General features: G+C 34.4%; 4 protein-coding genes across 4 annotated transcripts; 2 read left to right on the top strand and 2 right to left on the bottom strand.

Moving 5' to 3' along the window:
• The first annotated feature begins 1,488 nt into the window (after positions 1-1,488).
• On the top strand, positions 1,489-21,193 carry LOC111466446 (sigma factor binding protein 1, chloroplastic-like). The gene is made up of 3 exons (XM_023111104.1): positions 1,489-2,187; positions 11,329-11,337; positions 21,177-21,193. The coding sequence occupies exon 1, from the start codon at positions 1,711-1,713 to the stop codon at positions 2,167-2,169; it is 459 nt and encodes a 152-aa protein (XP_022966872.1). The 5' UTR covers positions 1,489-1,710; the 3' UTR covers positions 2,170-2,187; positions 11,329-11,337; positions 21,177-21,193.
• Positions 4,732-7,713, top strand: LOC111466445 (transcription factor IIIA-like). Its single transcript, XM_023111103.1, has 6 exons — positions 4,732-4,879; positions 5,822-5,956; positions 6,431-6,713; positions 6,802-7,040; positions 7,134-7,277; positions 7,364-7,713. Exons 2-6 carry the CDS (start codon positions 5,822-5,824, stop codon positions 7,505-7,507), a joined length of 945 nt encoding a protein of 314 aa, XP_022966871.1. The 5' UTR covers positions 4,732-4,879; the 3' UTR covers positions 7,508-7,713.
• On the bottom strand, positions 17,106-19,052 carry LOC111466444. Its single transcript, XM_023111101.1, has 2 exons — positions 18,295-19,052; positions 17,106-17,592 (listed from the first exon to the last, which is right to left on the bottom strand). Exons 1-2 carry the CDS (start codon positions 18,859-18,861, stop codon positions 17,146-17,148), a joined length of 1,014 nt encoding a protein of 337 aa, XP_022966869.1. The 5' UTR covers positions 18,862-19,052; the 3' UTR covers positions 17,106-17,145.
• A 577-nt stretch (positions 21,194-21,770) lies between the features above and the next one.
• On the bottom strand, positions 21,771-24,251 carry LOC111466462 (aspartyl protease AED3-like). The gene is made up of 3 exons (XM_023111127.1): positions 23,794-24,251; positions 22,459-22,933; positions 21,771-22,293 (listed from the first exon to the last, which is right to left on the bottom strand). The coding sequence occupies exons 1-3, from the start codon at positions 24,220-24,222 to the stop codon at positions 21,938-21,940; spliced, it is 1,260 nt and encodes a 419-aa protein (XP_022966895.1). The 5' UTR covers positions 24,223-24,251; the 3' UTR covers positions 21,771-21,937.
• Between the last annotated feature and the right edge of the window lie 1,276 nt (positions 24,252-25,527).

Below are 25,527 nucleotides of genomic sequence, written 5' to 3'. Positions count from 1 at the left end.
TATACTTTATTTAATACTATTTTCAAACGGTCAAATTGATATTATTATAAAACTATAGTGTTATATAAAATAAACCAAATTATTATATACTTTTGACTTATTTTCCTACAAACTTTGTTAAAAGTGAACAGGTCATCAATAAACAAAAATGGAAAGGATCAGTCCAATATTTTATTTTTTAAATAATAATAATAAAATAAATAAAATTTGATGGGGGATTATCTCAATGATGAGCAACAATATCCACACACATATTGTTTCAAACGTCAAATATCAAAATTTTATAAATTATAAGTTAATTATAAATTAGTTGTTAAAAGTGTTCATATGACTCGATAATCTGACCAATTCAGACTACTCAATCCAAACTTATGTTGATTTTTTCGATTTAAATTGGGTTGAATTGTTGGAAAATCGAAAATTTGGTTTAATTCTTCGATTGACGTATTTTCATCGGGTCAACCCGACTAACCTTACCATACTGATATTAGTGATGCATGGTAACCTTAACTGAACTGATGTTAGTGATCGATTGTGACTTGTAATGATTAGAATTTTTAAATAATTAAAAAAAAAAAAAACTCAACCAAAAAGTTTATAAATTAATTATTTTATTAATGCTTTTTAATTTAATTTCAGTCTTTGTAAATTTAACTAATTTTATTCTAAATTCGTCAAAAAGTTTATATTTAGCCCTCAAGTTAAATAAAAATGTTTTTTTAATGTTATATTTTTTTATTTTTCAACATGTATACCGTGACTGAGAATATATTTATTTTTATATTAGATGAGTTGAAAGGAATATTAGATGAATATATACTAAAATAAGAAAAAAAAATGTTAATTATAATTTTTAAATTTTTTTAAAAGATAAAAATACTTTTAAAAATATTTAGAAAATAAAAAAAAAAATTTGAATTTTTTTTTTTTTATAAATGATAAAAAAACACTACCTTTAAATCAATATGTCTAAATATTATTACATAAGTTATATGAATAATTTTTTTAAATTAATTTAATTTTGGAAAAAAAATAAAAGTGCAATAAATTAAAATTAGATTTATACTCTTACCTGGAAAAGCTAAAGGTCCCAAACGGTAGTTTTACACGTCAGCCATGGATTGGGGGACACGTATTCATGGTGTTCTCAGAATCCGAAACCTAGAATTCCAAGTCAGACATGGCTGCGCACGTGGCTTAATTCTTTATTATTTTTTTCTATTTTCTTTAGTTAAAAAAAATGTTCGAGTTTATCAGCTATTCCAATATTTTACGCATTAATTAATTAATTAATTAAGCTAAGAAAATTATCATTATTTATCAATTTAAGTTATCCTAAATAATATTAAAATTTATGATGTACCGGTTAATAATGCATGTCTGCTGAACTAAAGAACTAAATTAATGATTAATTTTAATTAAATTAATTTAAGAAATTATTATTTATTTTATATTAACTATATATATATTAGGGGTGATTTAAGGACATGTGGAAAGAAGCTTCTATTGGGTTTCTGTGTGTTTCATTTTCATTGGGAATTTTCCCTTTTCTCATTTTTCCCCCAAATTTTCCAACCCTAACATTTTCCCGGAAACCGCCTTTGTTTGTTTCCCGAGAAAATTTCTCCTCGCCTCCGTACTTCTTATATAAATCACCGCCTCACACTTCCATCCTTCAACTCTAAAATCATTCACAAAACTCGGAATCTGATGGATCTTACCGCCAAGCAGCAGTCGAAGCGCCGATCTAGGAAATCGGCAGCCGCCGATTTCAAAGTCGTGTACATTTCGAATCCGATGAAGGTGAAAACCAGCGCCTCCAGGTTCCGATCTCTCGTCCAGAAACTCACTGGCTTGGATTCCGACGCCGAGAGGTTCATGGAGTTGATTGCCGCCGCTGCCTCCAGTGATCGGAATAATCTTCAATCGTCGACATCGGCGTCGGCGTTCCTTGATTATCAACTCCTCGGCGATGACGATTTAACCGATTGTGATCATCGGCTTGTGGCGGGAAAGATCGAAACGGCGGCGTATCAGTCGTCGGTGGCTCCGCCGGAGGATTTGGTTATGCAGAACTTTGATGCGAGTTTTGCGGAAATGTTCCAAAGCTTCTTGCATGAATCTTCTTCAACGCAAACTGAGATGCCAGGTTTCAGTGCTCTACTGTAAATTCGATATTACGTTATACTTTTAAAATGTGACGTGGATTTTTCTTGTCACATTTCTTTTGTGATCATAATATTATTTTTAATCTAATATAGTGAATTTTGAGTAATTTATACGGAGTTTATTCGGGGTTGAAATAACCATTCGGTGGTCGAGATCGAACTAGTGGTGTTCGAATGATTTAGTGATCGAAAGAACTCATCAATTCAACTGAATCTCCAGTTAAGGTTGAATTGAGTTCATGTAATTGTTTAAGTTCACCGCTAGCAGATATTGTTCGTTTTAGCCTGTTACATATCCTCGTCGTCCTCATAGTTGGAGAGGTTTCTACACTCTTATAATGAATGTTTGGTTTCCCTCTTCAACCCATGTGAGACCTCACAACCCACCCATTGGGGTCCAACCTCCGATGTTGGACTCTGATACCATTTGTAACTGCCCCAAGTCTACTACTCTTAGAAATTGTCCGTTTTGGCCTGTTACATATCATCATCCTCATGGTTTTAAGAAGTGTTTGTTACAGAGAAGTTTCCACACCCTTACAAGGAATGTTTCGTTCCCCTCTCCCATTGATTGGAATCTCACCGTTCAAATATATAAAAACTTTAAAAAAAAAAATCTTATCGTAGATAATATGAACGAAAATAGTCTATCCACATTTTCGTGGATTATCTCCAAACTTTTTAAGATTACTCTTAAAAGTTCTGGAGTATTTTTGAAACGTGTAATTATATATTTTGTATTATTATATTCACAAGGTCGTTATTGTTGTGGGTCATGTGTGTATGTGTATGGAAGCATTTATATCTTATCTTTTAAGTAAATGTCAAACTCATCTTAAATATATTGACAAACTAATATAAGTTTAATATTTCCATAAATCTATAATTAAAATTAAATCACAAAATAATTTTAATTTCTGACCATCAAAGAATAAATAAAACCCGTTTTTTTTTAACGTTCATAAGGTATAAATAAAATGTGTTAATTTATATCTAATTACGTATAAATAACACATATTTGTAACAAAAAAAAAAAAATCTTTATAAAATATCTTATTCTAACCTAAATATCTTTAAAGTTCTTAACCGACTCATTTGAACCAAGAAATGAAAATCATTCGATCCATAAACTTTCTCGTATAAGTTATATAATAGGCAAATTTAAATGTTCGGAGATTTATTCGATATTTTTATTAATTTTAAGGGCATATTAGATTTGAAAGTTTAAGAACATGTTGTATATATATTTTTTGAAACTTTAAATTTTTAATAAATATATAAAAAAAAAAAATCAAATGACTAAATTTGGGACGAAGAGTATAAGAGTGAGTAAACCTCTCATTAACCAATCCATTTTAAAACTGTGAGGTTGATAAACATATGTAATGGGCTAAAACTGACAATATTTACTAGCATTAGGCTGGATGTGAGATCCCACATTGGTCGGAGAGGGGGTGTGGAAAGCTCTCCTTAACAGACGTATTTTAAATCGGTGAGGTTGACGGAATTATGTAGGGGCTAAAGCGGACAAGCTTGGGTGTGAAATCTGACATCGGTTGGAGAAGGAAACAAAGCATTCCTTAGCATTCTTTATATAAGGGTGTGGAGACATTTCCACAACAGACACGTTATAAAGCTGTGAGGTTGATAACCATATGTAATGGGCAACACGGACAATATTTACTGGCAGTAGACTTGAGACGTTACTAGTGGTATTAGAGCTAGACATGAGGCGGTGTGCCTACGAAGACGCTAAGCTCCAATAAGGGTGGATTGTGAGATCCCACATCAATTGGAGAAGGGAATGAAACTCCTCGAACGTGTTTTAAAACTATAAGACTAACAATTATACTTAATGGGCTAAAAAGCAATAATAACAATCTTCTCGATCCCGAAAAGTTCAAAAGTTCACCATAAATGATGGGAGAATTCTGATGGGTGCATTTGAATGCGAGCATATGACACTATTTGTGACATCCTAGTATAGGAGAGATACATGAAGGAATCGAAACCACATCCGAATGAGACAAATCCTAAGGATAGGATAGCTAAGAAATTTTTTAAAAAATTACGTTACTACCTATATTAGAAAGGTGCAGCTTCTTTTTCGGTGGCTCAATCGTATTTTCACTCTTAAGTGATGACAAAGTGAGCTGAAATGATTCGTATTTTCACTCTTAAGTAGTGAGGAGTGAATAATGTGACCATATCGTAGAAGATGCAAAGGAATGTCAGAGTCATTGGAGTATATAATATTTAATTACTTAATTACTGATGATATTTTAAATAAATAATTGAAATTATTTTTCTAAAAGAATAATAGAGAGAGAACTGATATGATCTAATTGAGCTTTTTATGTGAACCAACTAATACAGACAAAATAGTTATTGGGCCTAACTTTAGGGCCTGAAGTATTAATCTGCAGATTGAGATCCATAACTGTATTGGGCCTGGGCCCAAACGTGAAGAAGCCCACTATCCACGTATGAGGTACTCTAGGGTTTTTTACCGCTCTTCTCTCTCTCTATATATATTCAGCTTCCGGATATTTTGGAGGAAAAAGAAAGCGGCCGAGCAACACAGCTGGGAGCTGAATCCACAGTGACGGACATCGCTACTTCCTTTTTTCTCTTGTTGCTGCCGCCTCTCGCCGGCAAGTCAACCCCATCTTCTGCCGTGGCCTTTTATCCATCTGTTGCTCATTCTTAAGGTCTGTCCGGATCATATGTTTTTTCTTTTGTTTATTCGTTTTGGTTTCGTTAGTTGAATCAACTTCAAAATTGGGAAAATTTGGAATTAGGTGAGATTTAATTTGAAATCCTTCCGAATTCGAGGAAAAGAAATAGAAGGTTTGTGTTATGTTCTGTTCAGATTTGGTTGAATCTTCTCGGATAGGAATTTTGTTCGTTTACATCGCTATTGACTGATTGTACTGATAAGAATAGATCTTGATCTGGGTGTCAATTCAAAGTTAGCAACGAGTAAAATCATGGTAGGAGTTGTTGTTCATGTTGTGTTTCGGACTAGGGGAGTTATTAGACAGATGAGGGTTTTATCCTGAAGCACTAGGATCGTTTGGAACGAAGATTTTGTTACCGTTCAAGCCAACCGCTACCGAATATTGTTATATTTGGGCTTTCCCTTATAGGTTTACACACCCTTATAAAGATGTTTCGTTCCCCTCTCCAACTGATACAGGATCTCATAATCTACCCCTTCGGGCCCAGTGTTCTTGCTAATACTTGTTCTCCTCTCCAATTGATGTGGGACCTTCCAATTCACCCCCTTTGAGGGCCCAACGTCCTTGCTGTAACACTGCCTGGTGTCCATCCTCTTTGGGGCTCAGCCTCCTTGCTGGCACATCGTCCGGTGTTTGGCTTTGATACCATTTGTAACAACCCAAGCCTACAACTAGCTGATATTGTCCTCTTTGAACTTTCCCTGATGGGCTTCCTCTCAAGGTTTTAAAACGCGTCTGCTAGGGAGAGGTTTTCACACCCTTAAGAATGCTTCATTCTCCTCTCCATCCGGTGTGGGAGCTCACAGATTTTTTTCCTTTTATTGAAAGGAATCATTTAGTATTCGTTTGAATGTTAGGAGAAGCTAACCGTTAATTTGAATGCATTATTTATCAATCTTGTTTCTTTTCCAGATGGAGAGTGGGAAATATAAGGATGATGGAGATGATAAGGCGAAAGACAGAAAATCCAATATTTGCCACGAATGTGGCGCTGCTTTCAAAAAGCCTGCTTACTTGAAGCAACATATGCAAAGCCATTCGCTCGAGGTATCTTGAGATGTTCAATATCAATTTCGTATGCTTAAATCAAGTGCCTGTGTTTGGTATTTTATTTTAGCCATCCTAATTACATGTTCTTCGCCCAGTTTTCATTTATTATGAATTATTCACAGGTTCTTACTGAATTCCTACCTGTCATTTCATTATCTTTTCTCTTGCATTGAAGAACATTGGTTTTGCAGGAAAATCCTTAAATATATTAACATAATATGAACGATTCTGGATACCTCAGCGTGAAGCATTGGATCCCACATTAAGAACTCCAAAATGTATGAGGCTGCCTTTTCCTAGCTTGATTGGATCAGTATCAGGTTGGGAGACCTCCTGAGAAGCTCCATCAAGGGGCCTCACTCACGCTACTATAGTTCGAGGTTTGAAGTCGAGTAATTCAGAATGTTGGGAAGTTACATTTTAGTTACTTAACGTAAAGTTGACCAATTTTATTGTATTATTTTAATGCAGAGGCCGTATATTTGTACCGTAGATGGTTGTGAAGCGAGTTATAGAAGAAAGGATCATTTAACTCGACACCTTCTCCAGCATCAAGGAATGATATTCAAGTGTCCTATCGAAAATTGTAGTCGTGAATTTGCATATCTATCCTGTCTGAATCGACACTTGAAAGTTTTCCATGAAGGTTCTACTCCTGAAGTTGAAGGTCAGAAGCGTTTTGTTTGCTCGGAAGATGGATGTGGAAAGGAGTTCAGATATGCTTCTCAACTGCAAAAGCATGAAGATTCCCACGGTTGATCCCAATCCTTTCTATTAGAACTAAATTTTTACTGTTTGACTTGACGTATCATGTATTAATTTTGAAATTTACTGTACCGTAGCTAAGCTAGACTCGGTAGAGGCATGCTGTTCTGAACTGGGTTGCATGAAAACATTTACGAACAAGCAATGCCTCAAGGCTCATGTGCAGTCCTGCCACCAATACATTGAATGTGAGATTTGTGGTGAAAAGAAATTGAGAAAGAACATCAAGCAACATCTCCGACAAAAGCATGAAAGTGACGGTCTGCAAACGACAATTCGATGCACGCACGAGGGCTGCAGTAATGTCTTTTCAACAGTAAGTAGCTCAAACTCTGCAAACATCTCCGAGCTTTGTTCTTCTTTAGACTGGAACGATCTTTGATATGCTCCCTCGTTATTAATCTCCTAGAGTTCGAATCTCCGACAACACGTAAAGGTCGTGCATCTGGGACAAAAACCTTTTGCTTGTTGTTTCCCTGGTTGTGGCATGAGATTTGGGTACAAGCATGTTAGAGACAATCACGAGAAAAGTGGCCAGCATGTCTACACCGATGTAAGTTAGCATTAGCCATTGTTGTGTATTCGTATACTTTTGACCTTTAGATAGATGATTAACGGAGTGTTTTGCTCTGGAATCAGGGGGATTTTGAAGTAGCTGACGAGCGATTCCGCTCGAAGCCAAGGGGTGGGAGAAAAAGGGTTTGTCCAACTGTTGAAATGCTTATACGGAAGAGGGTTACCCCCCCAACTGAGCTGAATTTCATGATGGATGAGGACTGTTAGTATGTCCCTACCAGACAGAAGCCAAGCCAACCCAGCCAGACCTCTTGTTGATACTAATCCTACGCACATTAGAAGTATTTTGATAGCTTATGAATGATAGAATCATCTGTAAGCAATGTAATGTATACTGTACTTGCCCAGAATTAGAACACTCATAGTATGTATTTTTGTGTTCTTTGTATGATAATCAGGTCTTTTACCTATTATTACACAGTTCATCAAAGCTTATTGATGTGAGATTTTACAATCCACCCCTTTTTGGGATTAGCGTAGTAGTTGGCCACTCGTTCCTTTCTTCTATCGATGTGGGATTAGGATCTTTTAATTCATCTCTCTTTGAAGCCTAGTGTCTTTAATTGGCATACTATCTCGTGTCTACTCCTCTTCAAGGCTTGGCCTCTGTTTGACACATTGTCGGGACTTTTTTTCAATGTTTTTTAAAATGTTTACTAAGGAGATTTTCACTCTCTTTTAAAGTGTTTCGTTTTTCTCTTCAATCAATGTAGGATCTTACACATATCATATTATTAAACTGGTATCTCACTGACAATCATAATCAACAGAAACATGAAGTATATGCATCACAAAATTCATTTGAAAATCATAACATGATTAATAACACGTAGATAGAGTTACAAACTACGTGTTATTCATGCCTCAAACAATTTCATACAATCTGGTTCCTCGTTGACATTCATGATTCACATTCTGTTTACAGTTTCAGACTCACTTGATGCTTCTAAGCTCATCTTAGCCCGTCGTTCTTAGGTTCAGCTTAACCGAAAAAATTGTACTTAAAGTTTATTCATAGAACACATAACAAAATACAATATAAAAATTTTGATTTAAATCAATTTGGATCTTATGAAATGAATGGGTTAAAGGTTAAAGGTTAAGGTTAAAGTCAAACATGAAATTTTCTAAAGTAAAAAATGAATGTAAAAAATTGACAACTATTACCCTTTCTAAAGCAAACATCAAATTTTTATTTTCACATTGAAATGACGTTAAATAATTTTCTCGTGTTATATTTAAGAGTGTATACAAGTTCGGTGAGGTTGAACTGGAAATTTTTTGGACCAACTTGAAATATTGGGTTGGGTTGGTGACTCGAGCAACCTGAAAACTGGTTGTTATTATTTTTAATTATTTAAAAAAATCTTACTTATCCGTATACATGTTACATTAATAACTAAAATCTTATAAAGCATAAATATCAAACATTTACAAGTCACAACGTATCATTAACATCGGTTAGTTAAATACTCTTAATCTTTTTAAAAGTAGGGTTTAGGGTTGGCCTGTGAACTCTATTTCGGGTTGGTTTGGTTGATACAACCAGATGTCAACGTGCAAACTAAACCAAACTTTCAATTTAAAAAAAAAAATAACACAACTCGACCATTGTAGTGTGGGTTTGTAGTCCGAGCTAGTCGGGTCAAATGAATGAACAACCTAGTTATATTTAAGATGAGAAATCTTCCATTATGACTTCTAGCTCGAGCCTCTAACCACTAATCAAATATTCTTAGAGAAAAATTCTCATTTACGAGGGAAGAAAGCCAATGAAAAACATAAAACAAATGCAAGAACGAACCTTTCGAAGCCTTCAACGTTTTAACTTACTTATTTTAGAATCGACATATAGAATAGGTTTACGATTTTAGAGCTCTAAAAAATAGAAGACACTAATTCATCTTCTTTACTTATTTCTTGATATGAAAAGATTATAGAAAACGTGAACTCTAGAAGTATCCTTATTGAAAACATTTCTTTGACGTAATGAAATTGACATTAAAATCTGATTTTTTTTTGAAGTATTTAAATCTAAAAAAAATAGAAAGTTATATTTTTTTTAAAACTCTTTCTCATACATCAATATGAAGAGAACTACTTCGAACACGACATGGGTGTCGGAAAAATTTCTCGAGTTCTCATCTTCATTTTTTGTTCTTTTTTTCAAAAAAAAAAAAAAACAAGAATCTTTATTATTCATATGAGAAGGGACAACCTTAAAACCTAACATTGCTTTATTTTTTTTTTCTTTTCATTTATTCGGGTTTTTTCGGTTTCATCAATTTTATAATAGAAGTAAAATGGAGGTATGAATAACAGTATAGTTCATCGTTACCTTCTAGACTCTCGTAATTTTCTCGATGTCGGGTTTATTTTTAGATTACAAAAATGATTTTTATTCCATTTAATTCATATATTTTAAAATTTGTAAAAATTTAGTCCTTTTTGGGCAAAATATACTACTAAATTTAAATAAAATGTGTTAAAAAAAAATAAAATTACAACCAATAAATTATTACCGACTAAAATTTAAATACTAAATTATTATTTTCTTTAAAATCAATATTATTAGAGGAGAGGGTGAGGAGCGCGTGAGATTCACGTGAATTGTTAGAGAGTCAAATTGAACGAAATGGCAGCCATGTGGAGTGGAAATTTACCCACTTGTTTATTCTCTATCTTCTCTGCAACTCTCTTGAGTGGCGAGTGTACACCACGCGCCGCCACTAATTAAAATAAATAAATAAATAAAAAACAAAAACAAAAAACTTGTGCACTGAATTGAGACGATTTGTCGTTTCCAATAAATTCCCCAAAATCACATTCTCCTTCCTTTACACATTTTTCACTATTACGACAATTCGTTTCCACCAACCAACCCTAAATTTTATCTTTTTATTTTATTTTATTTTATTTTATATTTTATAAAATATTACATCATCATCGACACGAGTCAATATTCGACAAGGCTTCGAATCACGTGACGATAATATTTTTATAATTTAAAACTATATTTTAAATTAATTTGAATAATTATTAACAATAAATAAATCTTTAATTTAGTACGTAAATGAGATTATTAGAATTATTCATTTAATTTTATTAATTTTAAGATGATATTATATTATAAGCTTTGGTCTTATTTTATGTGTAATTTAATTATATTAAATACATAATGTTTGGATAAGGAGATTATAGATATAATATTCATTTAATTTTTAAAAAATGATTAATTACATTTTTTTAAAGAAGTTATGAAAATATAATAATTGATTAAGGTTGCTTTATTAAAGTCAATATTGATGTTGGTCATGACCTCTAATCTTATGATTATTACAAAAATACCATACTGTAATTTTTTAATTTATTTAACTTTATTCTATATACATTTTCCTACACTAAATTATTTTTAACATGTGTTAAATAATTTAATCCATTTTTGCAACAAAGGGCATAATCTAGATGCTTTGGTAAAAAAATGTGACGGCCTAAGTCCACCGCTAGTAGATATTGTCTGTTTCGGTTCGTTACGTATCGCCACCAGTCTCACAGTTTCCACACTTTTGTAAGAAATGTTTCGTTCGCTTCTCCAACCGATGTAGGATCTCACAAAGAAGGTCTTTGGTCGTCTTCTTTAGCTCGACTCAATTTCAATTAGTCTAGTTAGCTCGTTTTGACCGTTTCTGGAGTAATTAAGGTAAGAAAATGTTAGTATACCTACTACTTTAGACAATCCATGAATAGGATTTAAGCTCGATTTTCTGAATGAATCGAATATCTCAAGGACGATCAACTAAGGTGAGTTTAAGAGAACCAAAGTAAGCCGTAAACAGTAAGTGAACTTACTATTTAAGCTAGGTTGGATGAAATTGTTTAATGCATGAACAACACGTACCATATGACCCTATTTACGTGTTATTACCATGAATATGTATGCATGTCTCATAAAAGAGTGTATCGTTTCATTGAACCATGATTTTTAATGTGGGACCGCACGTATATTGTATGTTATATGATCATGAATTATTTCTCCAGCATGTTATATACGGACACATTCGTGCTTTTTTCTTTTCCGTTGGTGAACTGCTTCAGAGTTGAGGGGGTATGTCAACAAACCCATGTATATGTGCATGGATTATGTGCAACCGTGCTTAGAAAAGTACTAAACACTAAACATTCGTATATCTACCTTCTTTGGGGAACAGTCAGCGTCCTTATTGGCACATCGCCTCGTATCTACTCTCTTTGGGGAACAACCAGCGTCCTTATTGGCACACCATCTCGTGTCTACCCTCTTCGGGGAACAACCTCCTCATTGGCTCTGATATCATTTGTAACTCCCCAAGTCCACCATTAGCATAAAAAAAAAAAAAAATAAATAAATTTAGTTGAGATCGATCGAATTCTCTAGTCTTACCAACACGGCTATAGTTATTAGTAAATTTAGTTTTAATCATTTAAAAAATAAAATAATTATATTTTTTAAAAAAGAAAATATATCAATTAATTAAATTGATTGACTTTCATTGGAACTTGAATGAACATGCCTTATATTCAATTCATTGTCTTTAATTGAAATTTGAATCTACACATATATTGTTCTATGAATGTGTAAAGTTCAAATTATTATAACACAATTTATTTAATTTAATATTAAAATATTTAAAATTTGGTACGACCCGCCTTTCTTAGTCAATAGCTCACTATTAAACGACGAGGAACAAAGTCTAATTTAATTCATGAGAAAATATTTTAAATAAATATATACTTAAAAGTACGAAATAAACGTGTAAAGTCGGGCCTTAATTCAGACGTAAAGATTTCTATTGTCTTGGTCTAGACAATTATATAAAGAACTTCACGGGACTAGTTCGGTTCACACTCGAGAGTGAATAGTAAGCTCTTGCTTTTTTTAATCTTAAATTAGTTGGGTCGAGATTTGATTAGAAACGCTAAGGGTATAATTGTAAATCTACACCATTATTCTCATTCTAAAAAAATCAATTAATTTAAATGTTGAATTTTAAGTTAGTTTGAGTTATCTCTTAGCTACACGTTCGGTCTATCTAATTTATTCTCAAAAGAAAAAGATAATATAAATTAATACATTAATTATACGTCACATATTTCTATTTATATCATATTATAAAATAATTCTCGAGCAACACTACTAATTTAAAATTTAAAATTTTAATATTTTAAAAACCCCAATTAAAATTTATAATCTGACAAATTAATTTAATAATCATATAATTATAAAAAATATATTTCTCTCACATGAAAATCAATTTAGATAACTTAAATATATTTGGAATCAAATCTTTCAAAAAAAGATAAAAAATATATATAATGGAATATTACGTTTTTGTTTGAAAATATAAATATTATTTTTTAAAAAAACAAGAGAAGATTTTGTTAATTATTATTATAATGTTTGAGATTCAATTCAACTAATTATTTAATTAATTAAGGGTCTTTTTTAGACATCCGCATCCTAAACGATGTCGTTTTCTTCAATGAATTTAATTATTTAATCATTTTGTTCCCGATTCAAAGAACCGAACCGCTGAAAAGCGAAAAGCTTTAATGTTTTATTTTAAAAAATAATAATAATATTTTTCGTTTTGGTAAGGTGTCAATTAATTAATTAATTAATTAATTAATTTGTGTTCTTGAAACCGAAACGTAATCTGATGAATATATCGGGATCTGTCCGTTTGATTCGGTCCGATTCGGTTCTTCACCCGACACACTCTCTTCCAACCAGATTCCCAATATATATATATATATATATGTATGTATATATTCACATGTAATGTAATAAGTTATTACATATGATAAGACATTAGATTATAAAGAATTTCAACTTAGTATTAATGTTTTTATCTTTACAAAAATGTTACGTGTTCGGTTATTTGGAGGTTGGTTCATACGAAATTTGGATGGCTTGCCTAGTCAGAGTGTCGAGGTGAAGCAATGTCTTGATTGCTATGCGTTAACTTAGGGCAAAAGTGATCCATCGTGTCTGTGAGATTCTACATCGGTTAAAGAGGGAACGAAGTATTCTTATAAAAGTGTAGAAACCTTTCCCTAGTAGACGCGTTACTGCTAGCGGTGGACTTTTGCTGTTTTAGTGATATCAGAGTCAGGCATCAAGTGGTGTGTCATGAGAATGTTGGCCTCCAAGTTGGTGGATTGTGAGATTCGACATCAGTTGGAGAGGGGAATGAGGTAAGCCTTATAAGGGTGTAGAAACCTCTCGATACGTAACGGGTCAAAGCATACAATATCTAGTAGCGGTGGACTTGAGTTGTTATAATAGTGATGTCAGAGTCAGACAATGAGCGGTGTGTTAGTGAGGACGCTGGTTTTCACTGATATAATTTCGATACCATCCTAGCTTGGATACTAACTCTTCTTTTGCCATTATAGCCGGTCAAGATAGGAAGATTAGCTAGGAAAACTCCGAATAAATTTACAAAAAAAAAATAAATAAATAATAATAATTTTTTTCATTAATAAAAAAAAAAAAAAGTAAAAAATCGGTGGGTCCCACGAGGTAGAAATTCAAACGGCGGTGATGATTTTCTCGTGGAGTCCATAGATACTTCCACGCGCTAACCCCCAGAACGTCCCCACACCTATATAAACCCCCCTCCCCCTTAATTCCCTCTCAAAAAATCGCCGCCGCCGCACAAATTCAAAATCAAAATCGCCGCCGTCGTCTTTTCCGGATTCATTTCACACGCATTGCTGTCGGTAAGGGACATGATCAAATCGCCGATCGTACGACGATTACTATGGTACGTTGTTTCAATTTAGTGTCCGTTCTCGTCCTCGCCGCCGTTGCGGTTTCCATGGTCGTTCTGCCGTTGGTTCTCCCGCCACTACCTCCGCCCCCGATTGCGCTTCTCTTCTTTCCGGTTGGAATCATGGCGGCTCTGCTACTCCTCGCCTTTTCTCCCTCCGATATCGGCGTCGGAAACATTGTCGTTTGAAGGAAATGGCGGATCATTGTACCTTCCGGCGACGGCATTTTTTTTTTGTTTATTAAGATAAATTATGAGAGATTTTAGAGATTTTTAATATAGATTCGATGTAGAAAATGAAGGAGGTTAGAAATGTTGTGAAAATGAAAGTGAATTTCTTTATTATATAATTTGTTCCATTTTCGATTTTTTTCCAAAAAATTTATGTTCATTTTAGCTAGTATCGAGCAAAGATTTCTCGTCGAAAACTCGATTTCATTCTCGACTTTTGCAGAATTTTGTATTCATTTTGGCAGGAATTAGACAAAAATTCTATGTCGGGCACGATTATTTAAAATTATTTCTAATGAATAAATTTCCTTCTACAAAATTATTCAATTATATTAAAGAACTAATATAATTTTTTTTTAGCTAATGAGATTTTTTTTTTTTTTTAATTTTTCATTTAAACAGATATTTCTAACTTAAAATAATAATTTAATTTTTAAAAGATTTATATAATTTTGAATTTTTTTAAAAATATAAATAAAAGGATAAAAGATAAAATTATATCCTTTACGTTTAAATTTTAAAAATAAAATACCTCCTTACCCATATGGAGTTTAAACAACTTTTAAAGGAGATGCGCGTGCATGACACGCGCCGAGGAACGTGCGTGGTAAAAGCAAGATGGTGGAAAAAGAAAAGAGGTTTAAACGGGTATCTTGATGGGCAGAATTTTGTTGACCGTGGGCCTGTCGGTTGGTTGGGCCTTCACTGTTTAAATTAGCATTTGTTCTTTTACATAAATACCCTTAGTCCCTGTGAAAACTTCATAAATAGTCTTTTATGTAGGGACTAGTTATCAAAATTTTAGAAAACCCTAAAAATTAATTTTAATATTTATTTATTTTATTCTCTATAATATATTTTTTTAAAACATTATAATATAATTTAATAAGCAATTAAAGAAAAATTAAATTTGGATAACTTTATTATTTCTTAAAACATATCACATGAAACCCTTTGGAAGTGACATGATATTATTTTTTTATCCACTTTATTTTATTTTATTGAATTTAATAATTGATATTAATGATTGAATTCCCATGGAATAAAATTATAATTCTAAGCAATAAAAAATTTGGCCCATGTGATGTAAAGAAAATTATTTTTATTTTATTTTATTTTATTTTATATGCTCTTTATATTTTTATAAGTAATAATTTTATTCTAAAATTTTAAATTTTTATTTCACTTTGATATTAAAATCGGGCAATTATTTTGTTGGGAATTAAATTAATAAGATAAAACATTTTTAAATACTAAAAAAAATAAACTAATTAAAGTTTGTAAAAAGTTGGCTTTTTATTTTCTATTTATAAGATTTCCTAATATTGAATAACATTAACATCAAAACTTTAAATTTATTTTTATTTATTTATTTTTTTTCCACGTGGAGGATCTCCATATCTCATTATTCATTTGGCAAACCTAAGCCAATTCTTTATGGGCCAAGGCCCAAGGCCCATGGCCCACTTACTCCTTGGGAGGGCTAATTAAGTTTTTACCTTGGTGATTTTAAAGGTTAATTAGTTTTAGGGTTAAAAAGAAAGAGGGTAATTTTGAAAATTTTTGCATGGAGGGAGTGATTTCATATTGAAATTAAATAATGTCGTTTGTGTCATTCATCTCGATAAAAATCGAACCCACCCTAAAGAGTAAGGCCCTCACCCCTCGTTCTTTAGCTTCTGTTTAATCTCGTCTCAAACATCGTTTTCCCTTACGATGCTGTCATTCATGCATCGACCCCCTTTTCCACGCTATCGCTCATGGCTTCTTGCCCTCTTTCATGTCGTTTACTGCCTCCCGTTCTCCCCTTTCTTGTTCTCCATTTGAAGCCATTGCCTTGCTCTCCCCTCTCGGTTTGAAGTTGTCATGGCTCTCTGTCCTTTTTGAACTACAAATAGAGTCCTCTTAAGACTCAAAATTCGAAATATAATAAAAATTGGCAAAAATAGAACGAACAATCGATTGGTTAACTACACACCTAAAATGTAACTTGTATGAAAATGAAGAGTATTTGATGTTTATAATAATAGTTGTGACTTGTGAATGTTTGATAGTTGACTTTTATAAGATTTTTTTTTTTAAGTAACTAAAAAAACAGCAAACCAACAACTCAATCCAATTCAAAAATAAAGGGTTGGGTTGTGAACTATGTGCAGGTTGCTTGAACCACCAATCCAACCAACTGAAATTTCGGGTCGACCCAAATAATTTTTCCAAGCCAACTCGTTTAGACCCCTACTATGATGTCCCACATTGGTTGGGGAGGAGAACAAATCACCATTTATAAAAGGTGTGGAAACATTCCCCTAGCATACGCGTTTTAAAGCATTGAGGGGAAGCCTAAAGAGAACAATATTTGCTAGTGGTGGATTTGGGCTGGTTACAAATAGTATCAGAGCCAGACACCGGACGATGTGTCAGCCTTCTCCCTGTTCCACGAAGGGGGTAGACACGAGACAGTGTGCTAGTAAGGACGCTAGTCCCAAAGGGGGTGGATTTGGGGGCGGTCCTACATCGATGGGAGGAAGGAAAGAGTTCCCCCTAAAGCCTTGAGGGGAAGCCCGAAAGGGAAAGCCGGATTTGGGGGCGGTCCCATATCGATGGGAGGAAGGAAACCCCAAATGGGGGTAGATTTGGGGGCGGCGGTCCCACATCGATGGGTGGAAGGAAAGAGTGCCACCTAAAACCTTGAGGAGAAGCCCGAAAGAGAAACGAGACGGTTACACCTACCAGTTACCATTTAAAGAACAAAATAAGGTTGCTTCTTAAGAATAAAATTAAGGTTTATTTAATGATGATTGTTTAATTAAATGAAGTGGGCCTCCCAATCCTTGATGAAGAATCAGCAGCCTTGCCACCAGCTGCAAAGAGCTTAGCAATCTCCAGCTGAGTGTTAGCAATAATCTCTGTTCTTTTGAGATCCATTTCTCCTCTTTTAGCCTCTGCTTCAGCTCTCATCCTTTCCATATCCCTCATCGTCTCCATTCTCGTTTGCTCCGACCTCGTCACAACCTCAGCTAGCCACCGAATGCTGCTAGCGATCTCATCCAGCTCGTCCGACATCCTCGTTTTCTTCTTCTTCTTCTTCTTCGTCTTCTTCGCTTTTGGTTGTTGTTTCGATCTTAGCTTCTCGTTGTCACTGTATGGCATTGCTGGTGTGCTACTGTCTGTCTCCAGTACAACTTTGTTGCTCTTGTTCTTGTTCTTTTCCTCCTTGTCTGATACTCTTGTTTCATCAACTCCATCCTCCTGTAACTCATAACATCATGTTTTGTCTCAAAAATACCTCAAAACTTTCGAAAATACGGTTGAGATTCCAAAAATTTTCAAAAATAATTTTAAACTTGTTTCAAAAACACTCTTGAACTTTTAGAAATTTCATTAATGCCCTAAACTCTTGAAAAATTTTAAAATACTGTTACAGTTAGTATTATGTTTTAAAAAAAATACTCGTAAACTTTTAAAAATGACATTAATACCCTTAAACTTTATAAGAAATAAAAGTTTATATGGACAGAAACGATGTATCTATACTTTATATATTATTTTAAAGGTATTAAGGCTAAAAACTTTTTTTAACTTTATTTTAAAGATTATAGTGTTAATGCTAATTTTAAAAGTTTATGGATATTTCAGAAACGTGGTACTAACAATTCTTTCCATGTATTATTGGTAAGGGTAATTTTGTATTTTTTTTAAAAGTTTTAAGGATATTAATATATTTTTTTAAAAGTTTTGGAATAAATTATTAATAATGGTATTTTTTAATTTCAATTTTTTTAGATTAAAGGTATTTTTTTAAAAAAATTAAAGTTTTAAGGTATTATTAAAAGTTTAATTTTTTTAAAAAAATATATATATAATTTGTAAATAATTTTATTAATTAAAAAAAAAGTAAAAGGGACAAAGAGCTATAGCCAATAAAAGTGATTCAAAAGAGAAATCAATCACCTTTGGAATAATCCCATCAACACCATTAGATCCAAGACAATTCAGCGTCGCCGTGAAGGGCGGAGGAGACAGAGGAGGCGGCGGCGGTGGCGGCAGCGCATCAACCAGAATCACCGACGTGGCAAGAGGAGGTGGCTGAGTGTTTCCCCGGAGCAAGAGATCAAGGCGATGATACAACGGCCAGGAGGAGGAGGCAGCGGCGGCGTCAACGGCGGAGGCCGATTCCGAACGATACCTCTTCTTCATGGACTCAATTTTATTCTTACACTGCGTTTGAGTCTTAGGCGATTTGGTGAAGTTAGCCCTTGAAGAGACATGGCGAGCCACATCTTCCCAATCATGGCCTTTGAGTTTGGCTCTATTTCTAAGAACCCATTTGGATTCATAAGCTTCCAAGAGGGTGGCGACTGCACCTTCGCTCCATTCGTCGCGTTTGAGGCGATCGCCGACGGTGGAAGAAAGGGCTTTTCTTGGTGAAGGGTCGCCGTGTGTGGCGGCCGAGGGAAGAGGTTGGTGGTGGTGGTTTGTGTCGGAGATGGGTGGAGATGGAGTGGGGTTGATATCCATGGAAGAGAAGGGTTTGCATGCTAGGGCAAGAGGGAGTTTAGGTTTTAAGTTGCCCTTTTGTTAATTAGCTGCTAACATCTTTCAACACCAAAAGGTTTGAGCTTTTGGGAATATGACCACTAGCGTTCTTGAGAGACAATTGGAGAATATCTTCCTAGTGGCCAACAATAAATGGGTATTAATTCTAAATTTTGATACACGTTTACGAGCACAGAAGCGTGGAGATGAAGATTTGAACTTTTGACTATGAGAAAAAGTATAAACGTGATATTAGCTGTTGGTTTATGGTCTAGTCGATAAAAATGGATAATACCAAAAGAGTGAAAGATAGGTGACAAAAGTGTCAAAAGGTTGACATTCTTTCGATATGGAGATTGTGTGATTTGTTCCAATGAACAATCGATAGATAAAAAATATCTTTGTTATGTACACTTCAATAACTTAAACCCATCGTTAGTAGATATTGTCCGTTTTAGCATGGTACAGATCTCTGTTAGTTTCAGAGTTTTAAAACGCGTTTTCTAGGGAGAGATTTCCAAATCCTTATAAGAAATGTTTTGTTCCTTTCGTCAATCGATGTGGGATCTGAGATCTCACAATCCATGCCCTCTTGGGATTGTAACAGCTCAAATCTACCGCTGCAGATAATGTTCGTTTTGGCTCGTTACGTATTGGTGTCGACCTCACGATTTTAAAACGTGTTTGCTAGAGAGAGGTTTTCACGCTCTTATAAGAAATGTTTTGCTAGAAAGAGGCCTAGCGTCCTTGTTGGCGCACTGCCTGGTGTTTGGCTTTGATACGATTTGTAATAGCTCAAACCCACCGCTAGCAGATATTGTCTGTTTTGGCTCATTACATATCGGCGTCAGTCTCACGATTATAAAACATGTTTGGTAGGAAGAGATTTTCACACCCTTATAAGGAATGTTTTGTTTCTCTCTTCAACCGATGTGGGATTTGGGATCTCAGAGTCCACCCCCTTGGAGGTCTAGCGTCCTCGTTGACACGTTGCTTGGTGTTTGACTCTCACCAACCAATGTGGGATTTGGGATCTCACAATCCACCCCCTTTGGAGATCTAACGTCCTCATTGGCACACTGCCCGGTGTCTAACTCTGATACCATTTGTAACTGCTCAAACCCACCGCTAGCAAATATTGTCCATTTTGGCTCGATACATATCAACATCAACCTCACAATTTTACAATGCGTTTGCTAGGAAAAATTTCCACACTCTTATGAGAAATATTCCATTCTCCTCTCCAACCAACGTGGGATCTAGGATCTCACAAACATACTAACAAATACAAGTAGTTCCAACAACTTTACAATCTATACGAATCAAACTATCATTAATTCAATTCCTCCATAATTGTTCGATTACAACCCGACACACTGCTTCAGTGGCTCAATATAAAAAACGATTAGCTCTACAACTTTTAATGTCATATCTTCCAACACCCAATCGAGTACGGTGCGGTTTGCAATATGGTGGAGTTTTAGTTGGAAACTAAAATAATTGAAAGAAATAATAAGAGGAATGAGAAAGAGACATGGAACCACTAGCATTTGGGGAAAAAAAAGGCAATAGAGAGTAAGTGGGCAACCTAAAGGCATAATGAATTGATATCACTCTTTGTCAAATGAGTTAATAATTAAAACCCTAAAATAAAAAAACTTTATTTATTTATTTATTTATTTATTTATTTATTTTTAGAGTGATATGCTTTTAGGGTTTTGGTAGCTTTGATATCAAGCCAACCCCATCCCATAAGCATATATGTCTAAAAGATACCATCGTTTAAAATTCTTTTACTATTTATTATATCACCGATTATAAGTGGTAAATCATAATTGTCTTTTACGATTAGGAGTTAAATATAAATAACTCGTTCCTAATTCAAAATAAAACGATTATCACGAGTCTTAAATTACTCAGACATATCTTTTCAAGAGAGAAAACGAGCGGTGGGAGAGTAAGACGTGGTGGGTTAGCCATGTGGGCCTGTCGCCCACCCGAATTTATCACCATCACCACTAACTTAACGGGTAGTACCGTCTCCTCCACCACCACCAGCCAATGTGCCAAAAAAAATGCCTTGGAAATATTAAAGGTTGCACTTTAAATGGATTCCCTTTCTCTCTTTTGATAGCCTTTTGCTTTACACATTTTTAATATATATATATATATATATATATATATATATATATATATATATATATATATATATATATTTCATTGAATTTGATTTTTATTTTAATTTTTAAAATGTTTTTGTACTTTATTATATTTTTTTTTCAATTTTTCCAAAAAAGTTTTTTTTTAAAAAAATTAAATTGGATTTAATTTTTGAAAATATAATTACAAACTAATCTAACCTTATCCTACTTTTAAAATTATTATAAAGATTAAAAGTATTTGACGTTTGTAACTAATGTTAGTGATATTTGTGATGATTTTTTAAATAATTTTTTTGGAAAAGAATAACCTGACAACCCAGCTCAATCCAACTTGATAGTTGGATTGGGTTTTAAACTCTATTTGAGTTACTCGGGTCACTAATTCAATCAATTTGAAATTTCATATTGTTCCAAAATATTTTTCCGACTCAACTAAGTCCAAATGAATGTTCTCAAACAAAACCGAACCTGTCATAGGTAAAAAGTTATTTAGTGGAGCTATGATTCTGACCATTAGATGCATAAATAGTCGAACTACAATTTTTTTTATTTTATTTTATGTGTCGTCTCAAATATTCTTTTCTTGTAGATCGTATTTTAATTTTGTCCACATAGTTCGACATTATTCTAATTTAATAACTTTATAATATAATTAAATAAAACATCATAATTATATTAATGGTCTTTGAGAAATAAATATTTTTATAAAAATGTCAAACTAATAATAAATAAAAAGAAACACAATAACACAACCATAAAACACTCTTTTTCAATTCAACACCAATTCAAAATTACGATTTTACCCCCTTCCCCTTCACCAACTCAAACCATGACCGGACACTCTTATCCTAAGACCTCCGAAAGTAAAACATCACCGGAATCGGAGATGACACGTTCTAAGAGCACGGTTCGCGGGCGACACCGACACGAGAATTGGGAATGTCGAAGACGATACGGTGGTTTTGTTGCTGCATGTTGGCAATAACGTTGAGGACAGAGTTGACATTGTCGGGCGCCGAGGCCATGGCGAGGCAGGTGGTGGATCCGGCGGTGCTGTGGATGAGGAAGTTGTCCGGTGGGAGAGTGACGTTCATTGCGTCGAACATGAAGGTTATGGTGGGGGAGACGATGGGGACGGTGTAGCAAGTGTCGAAGCCACCAAGAGATGAGACGGTTGCATTGCCTACTCTTCGCTGGAACTCGTCCCTCACCGCAGTGTACGCCGGCGCCACTAGTCTTGTGAACGTCGTTCCTGAATAATTATACCAATCAAAATTAAACTTACATTGAATAATATGATATTGTCCATTTTATCATAAGTAATTTTATTTTTTATTTTTTAAATTTATTATTTACTTATAAATCTTTCGTCATTCCATAAATTAGCTAATCGAGGACTCCCGACCAACAATCTTACCAGAATCAATGATGGTGCCGGAGCCGGTGGCGGTGTTAAAAGTGAATGCACTAGAAGGAATATTGACGACTTTACTACCGACTCTAATCGCGATCAAATTGACATAATACAACGACGACCGTCTCGGGTTGCGGAGGAGCGGCGTGTACTTAATCCTCTTAGGCTGAGCCACTGGCCCGAGCCGCAACGACCCAGAAAAGCTAGCCGATTTGAAGCTGGGAAGGCAGTAGGAGAATGTGGACTGGTACAGACTCTGGGTCTGCGACAAGAGCGACAATGAGCCACGGCCCAGCCCCAACAGCCCCTGCGGCGGCACTGAGCTCCCGGTGGCCTTGGTGATGCACCCGAATGTGAACGCCGGAACTGAGTCCCTCGCCAGCGTTATGTTGTCTTGAACCAGATCCGCCGCCACCGTCGAGCTGCCGTATGTCATGTTGAAACCGCACGCGCTGGTACCGCAACTGGGGTTCGGTACCTGAGATTAACGTTAAAATAAATTTGAGTCATAAATATTTTTTCAATTTCTAAAATTAATTAATTTATTATACATAAATTTAAATATAATCTTATTTCATACTAAATTCCAAAATTTTAATTTTCAAAATTCATAGCCTAAATTTATGATTTGGTTAAAAACCTCTTAAATTTTGTAATTGGTTTAAAAAATATACTTAAATTATGAAAAATTTATAAATATCCTTAAACTTCCAATTTATTTATTTTTTTTTTAAATCTGACAGTTTTAAACAAAAATAGTGGTTAATAAAATATTATTATTTTTTATTAAGAAATAACTATAAATATATTTTTAGAATATTATTAAAACTTTTAAGAATACATTACATTAATAAAAATCCTCTTAAAATATGTAATTTATTTAAAAAAATATACTTAAAATTTCAAAATTTTCTATAACATTCTTAAACTAAAATAAATAAATTAATTAAATTCAATAATTTTAAATGAAAAATAGTCTACATTATATTAATATTTTTTATTAAATAATAACGATTTATCTTTAATTTTTAAATGGTAAGAATATTATTAGTACAAAAATAAATAAGATTTTTATTAATTAGAAAAAAACAAGAGATCACGTGCAAGTGTGGACAGGGAATTGGAAAATTTTGTTGGTCCGTGACTGAACAGTCAGTCGGTGACTGACAGACAGACATTATAGAGATACCCAATAATATATGAAAATAAAAAGACTTTTTTTAATTAGTACGGAAATCCAATAAAAACTGTTTTTTCTGACAATAATGCCCTTAAAACATCATGAATTTATTTATTTATTTAATTAATTATAATTAAAGAAAATGGAATGGGCCCTACCTGGCTGCATTGCGGGGACTGGCAGGGGAGCGGCCGGAAGGAGGAGGATTGATCAGAGGAGAAAACGGAGGTTCCCGGGCAGCCCACGCAGCCGGAACACGGAATCCACGTGGCGTCGTTGCTGGTATCCAGGGCCAATAGCAGCGTCTGGGCAGGGGTTCCGATGCTTGCCCGGACCACGTACGACGGGCTCTGGATCACCTGGCGGCCGGAGGCGATGGGCACGTCGGAGCGGCGGGCGACGAGGGAGGAGAGTAGCTGGAGACGAGATTCGTCCTTGGCCTGCATTTGGAGTACTTCGTCGGCCCATGACAGCGGCTTGGAGTGGGTGGAAATGTGGAAGATGCGGAGGGAGCCGCCGGAAGTGGCGGCGAGGAGGCGGAGGAGAAGGAGGAGAGAGAAGAGGAAAGTGGATGGTTTTGTGTTCATGGCTTTTGATTTGAAATAGAGTGTGGATTGTGAAAATGACGAAGGGGTATTTATAGTCCATTAAGCTTTTATCAAAATAAATAATTATTTTAATTTTCAAAATTATACAAATTATGTTTTAAATTACAAAATTAACCAATCAGAATATTTTGGAGTGAACTTACTACTTAGATACTTTTATCAGTTATACCCGTGGGCACAATAATTGGTACACCAGAAGTGCGTCCTTCGAGGTTCTCTCGAGCTAGGGCAACATCCTCTCAAGACTCTAATGCGTACACTGGATATGGACAGAACTATCTCATGACGTTCTGAACCCAGCTCACGTAATGCTTTAGTGGGCAAAGTTTCATTCTTGCGAACGTACTCCCCAGGCAGGATACTTAATGCGTTAGCTATAGCACTGCACAAGTCGATACGCACAACACCTATTATCCATCGTTTACGGCTAGGACTACTGGGGTATATTTAAAATTATACTTTAGAATAAAATTTGATATATTTAAAATTATATTTAAAATTTGATAAGACAAAGAGTTAGTATTTGTTTCGAGTATGCAAAGGTAGCCTGTGAGTACTAACATGGCCACTCAACCGAGCACGATATGTATTCTTTTAGTTCAACGTGAAAGGATAGAGATTCAATTCTGCCTTAACGAGTTGAACAATGTTGAGCTCGACTGAATTTAACTAATATTAAATGGGGATAGAATACGAGAGAATATTCTTGTGGGAGTGGAATGGAATAATGATGAGAATGTGAATGGGAATGGGGATGGAGACGGGGACCGGGAGTTGTTTTTGGGAACAGAGTGAACTTCAATCCATCGTTGGATCTCTCGTGCCAATACGTATCTCTCTTCCCCACTTCCATTTCTCTTTAGGATTCTCCCGCTCAATTTTAAAATTTAATAATGATGGATTGATAAACTATTCAATTATTTGATCTAACACAACCTAAACTATACAAGTCTGGTTGGATTGATCGGATTTTTTTAGTCAATAGGTTTTTTTGAACACTCTTAATTGTCTTCCACAAAAAAAATTGATGAACAAATCGTGTTGTCGTTCCATTTTGGTCTAGATATTTATACAGTATTCTATATTCAAGAAAATACGTTAGAACGAGTTGTTAATGTCTCGATACTAATATTAGTAGCTTGCACTTACCTCGAGAAACGAGGTTTTTTCTTTCAATTCTTTACATAAATTAATCAACATCCAGCTCATTCATACATATAGCTCAAACAGATCAAAAAAAGACAACAAAAAATGACCAAGTTTTTCTTAAAGGGAGAGACAAAA

This window comes from Cucurbita maxima, unplaced genomic scaffold, assembly GCF_002738345.1.
Source record: "Cucurbita maxima cultivar Rimu unplaced genomic scaffold, Cmax_1.0 Cma_Scf00031, whole genome shotgun sequence".
Classification (NCBI taxonomy): Eukaryota; Viridiplantae; Streptophyta; class Magnoliopsida; order Cucurbitales; family Cucurbitaceae; genus Cucurbita; species Cucurbita maxima.
The sequence above is the reverse complement of the archived record's forward strand: the minus strand, read 5'-3'. Positions and strand labels throughout refer to the sequence as shown.

Bases quoted from the DNA above. Each gene is read 5' to 3' on its own strand.
- LOC111466462 (XM_023111127.1), bottom strand. From the start codon at position 24,222: ATGAACACAAAACCATCCACTTTCCTCTTCTCTCTCCTCCTTCTCCTC. The intron at 22,934-23,793 runs GTAGGGCCCATT...CGTTAATCTCAG, and splicing joins AGTCCCCGCAATGCAGCCAG to GTACCGAACCCCAGTTGCGG. The intron at 22,294-22,458 runs GTAAGATTGTTG...ATAATTATTCAG, and splicing joins CGGCACCATCATTGATTCTG to GAACGACGTTCACAAGACTA.
- LOC111466444 (XM_023111101.1), bottom strand. From the start codon at position 18,861: ATGGATATCAACCCCACTCCATCTCCACCCATCTCCGACACAAACCAC. The intron at 17,593-18,294 runs GTGATTGATTTC...TATGAGTTACAG, and splicing joins TTGATGGGATTATTCCAAAG to GAGGATGGAGTTGATGAAAC.
- LOC111466445 (XM_023111103.1), top strand. From the start codon at position 5,822: ATGGAGAGTGGGAAATATAAGGATGATGGAGATGATAAGGCGAAAGAC. The intron at 5,957-6,430 runs GTATCTTGAGAT...ATTTTAATGCAG, and splicing joins TGCAAAGCCATTCGCTCGAG to AGGCCGTATATTTGTACCGT. The intron at 6,714-6,801 runs GTTGATCCCAAT...ACTGTACCGTAG, and splicing joins AAAGCATGAAGATTCCCACG to CTAAGCTAGACTCGGTAGAG.
- LOC111466446 (XM_023111104.1), top strand. From the start codon at position 1,711: ATGGATCTTACCGCCAAGCAGCAGTCGAAGCGCCGATCTAGGAAATCG.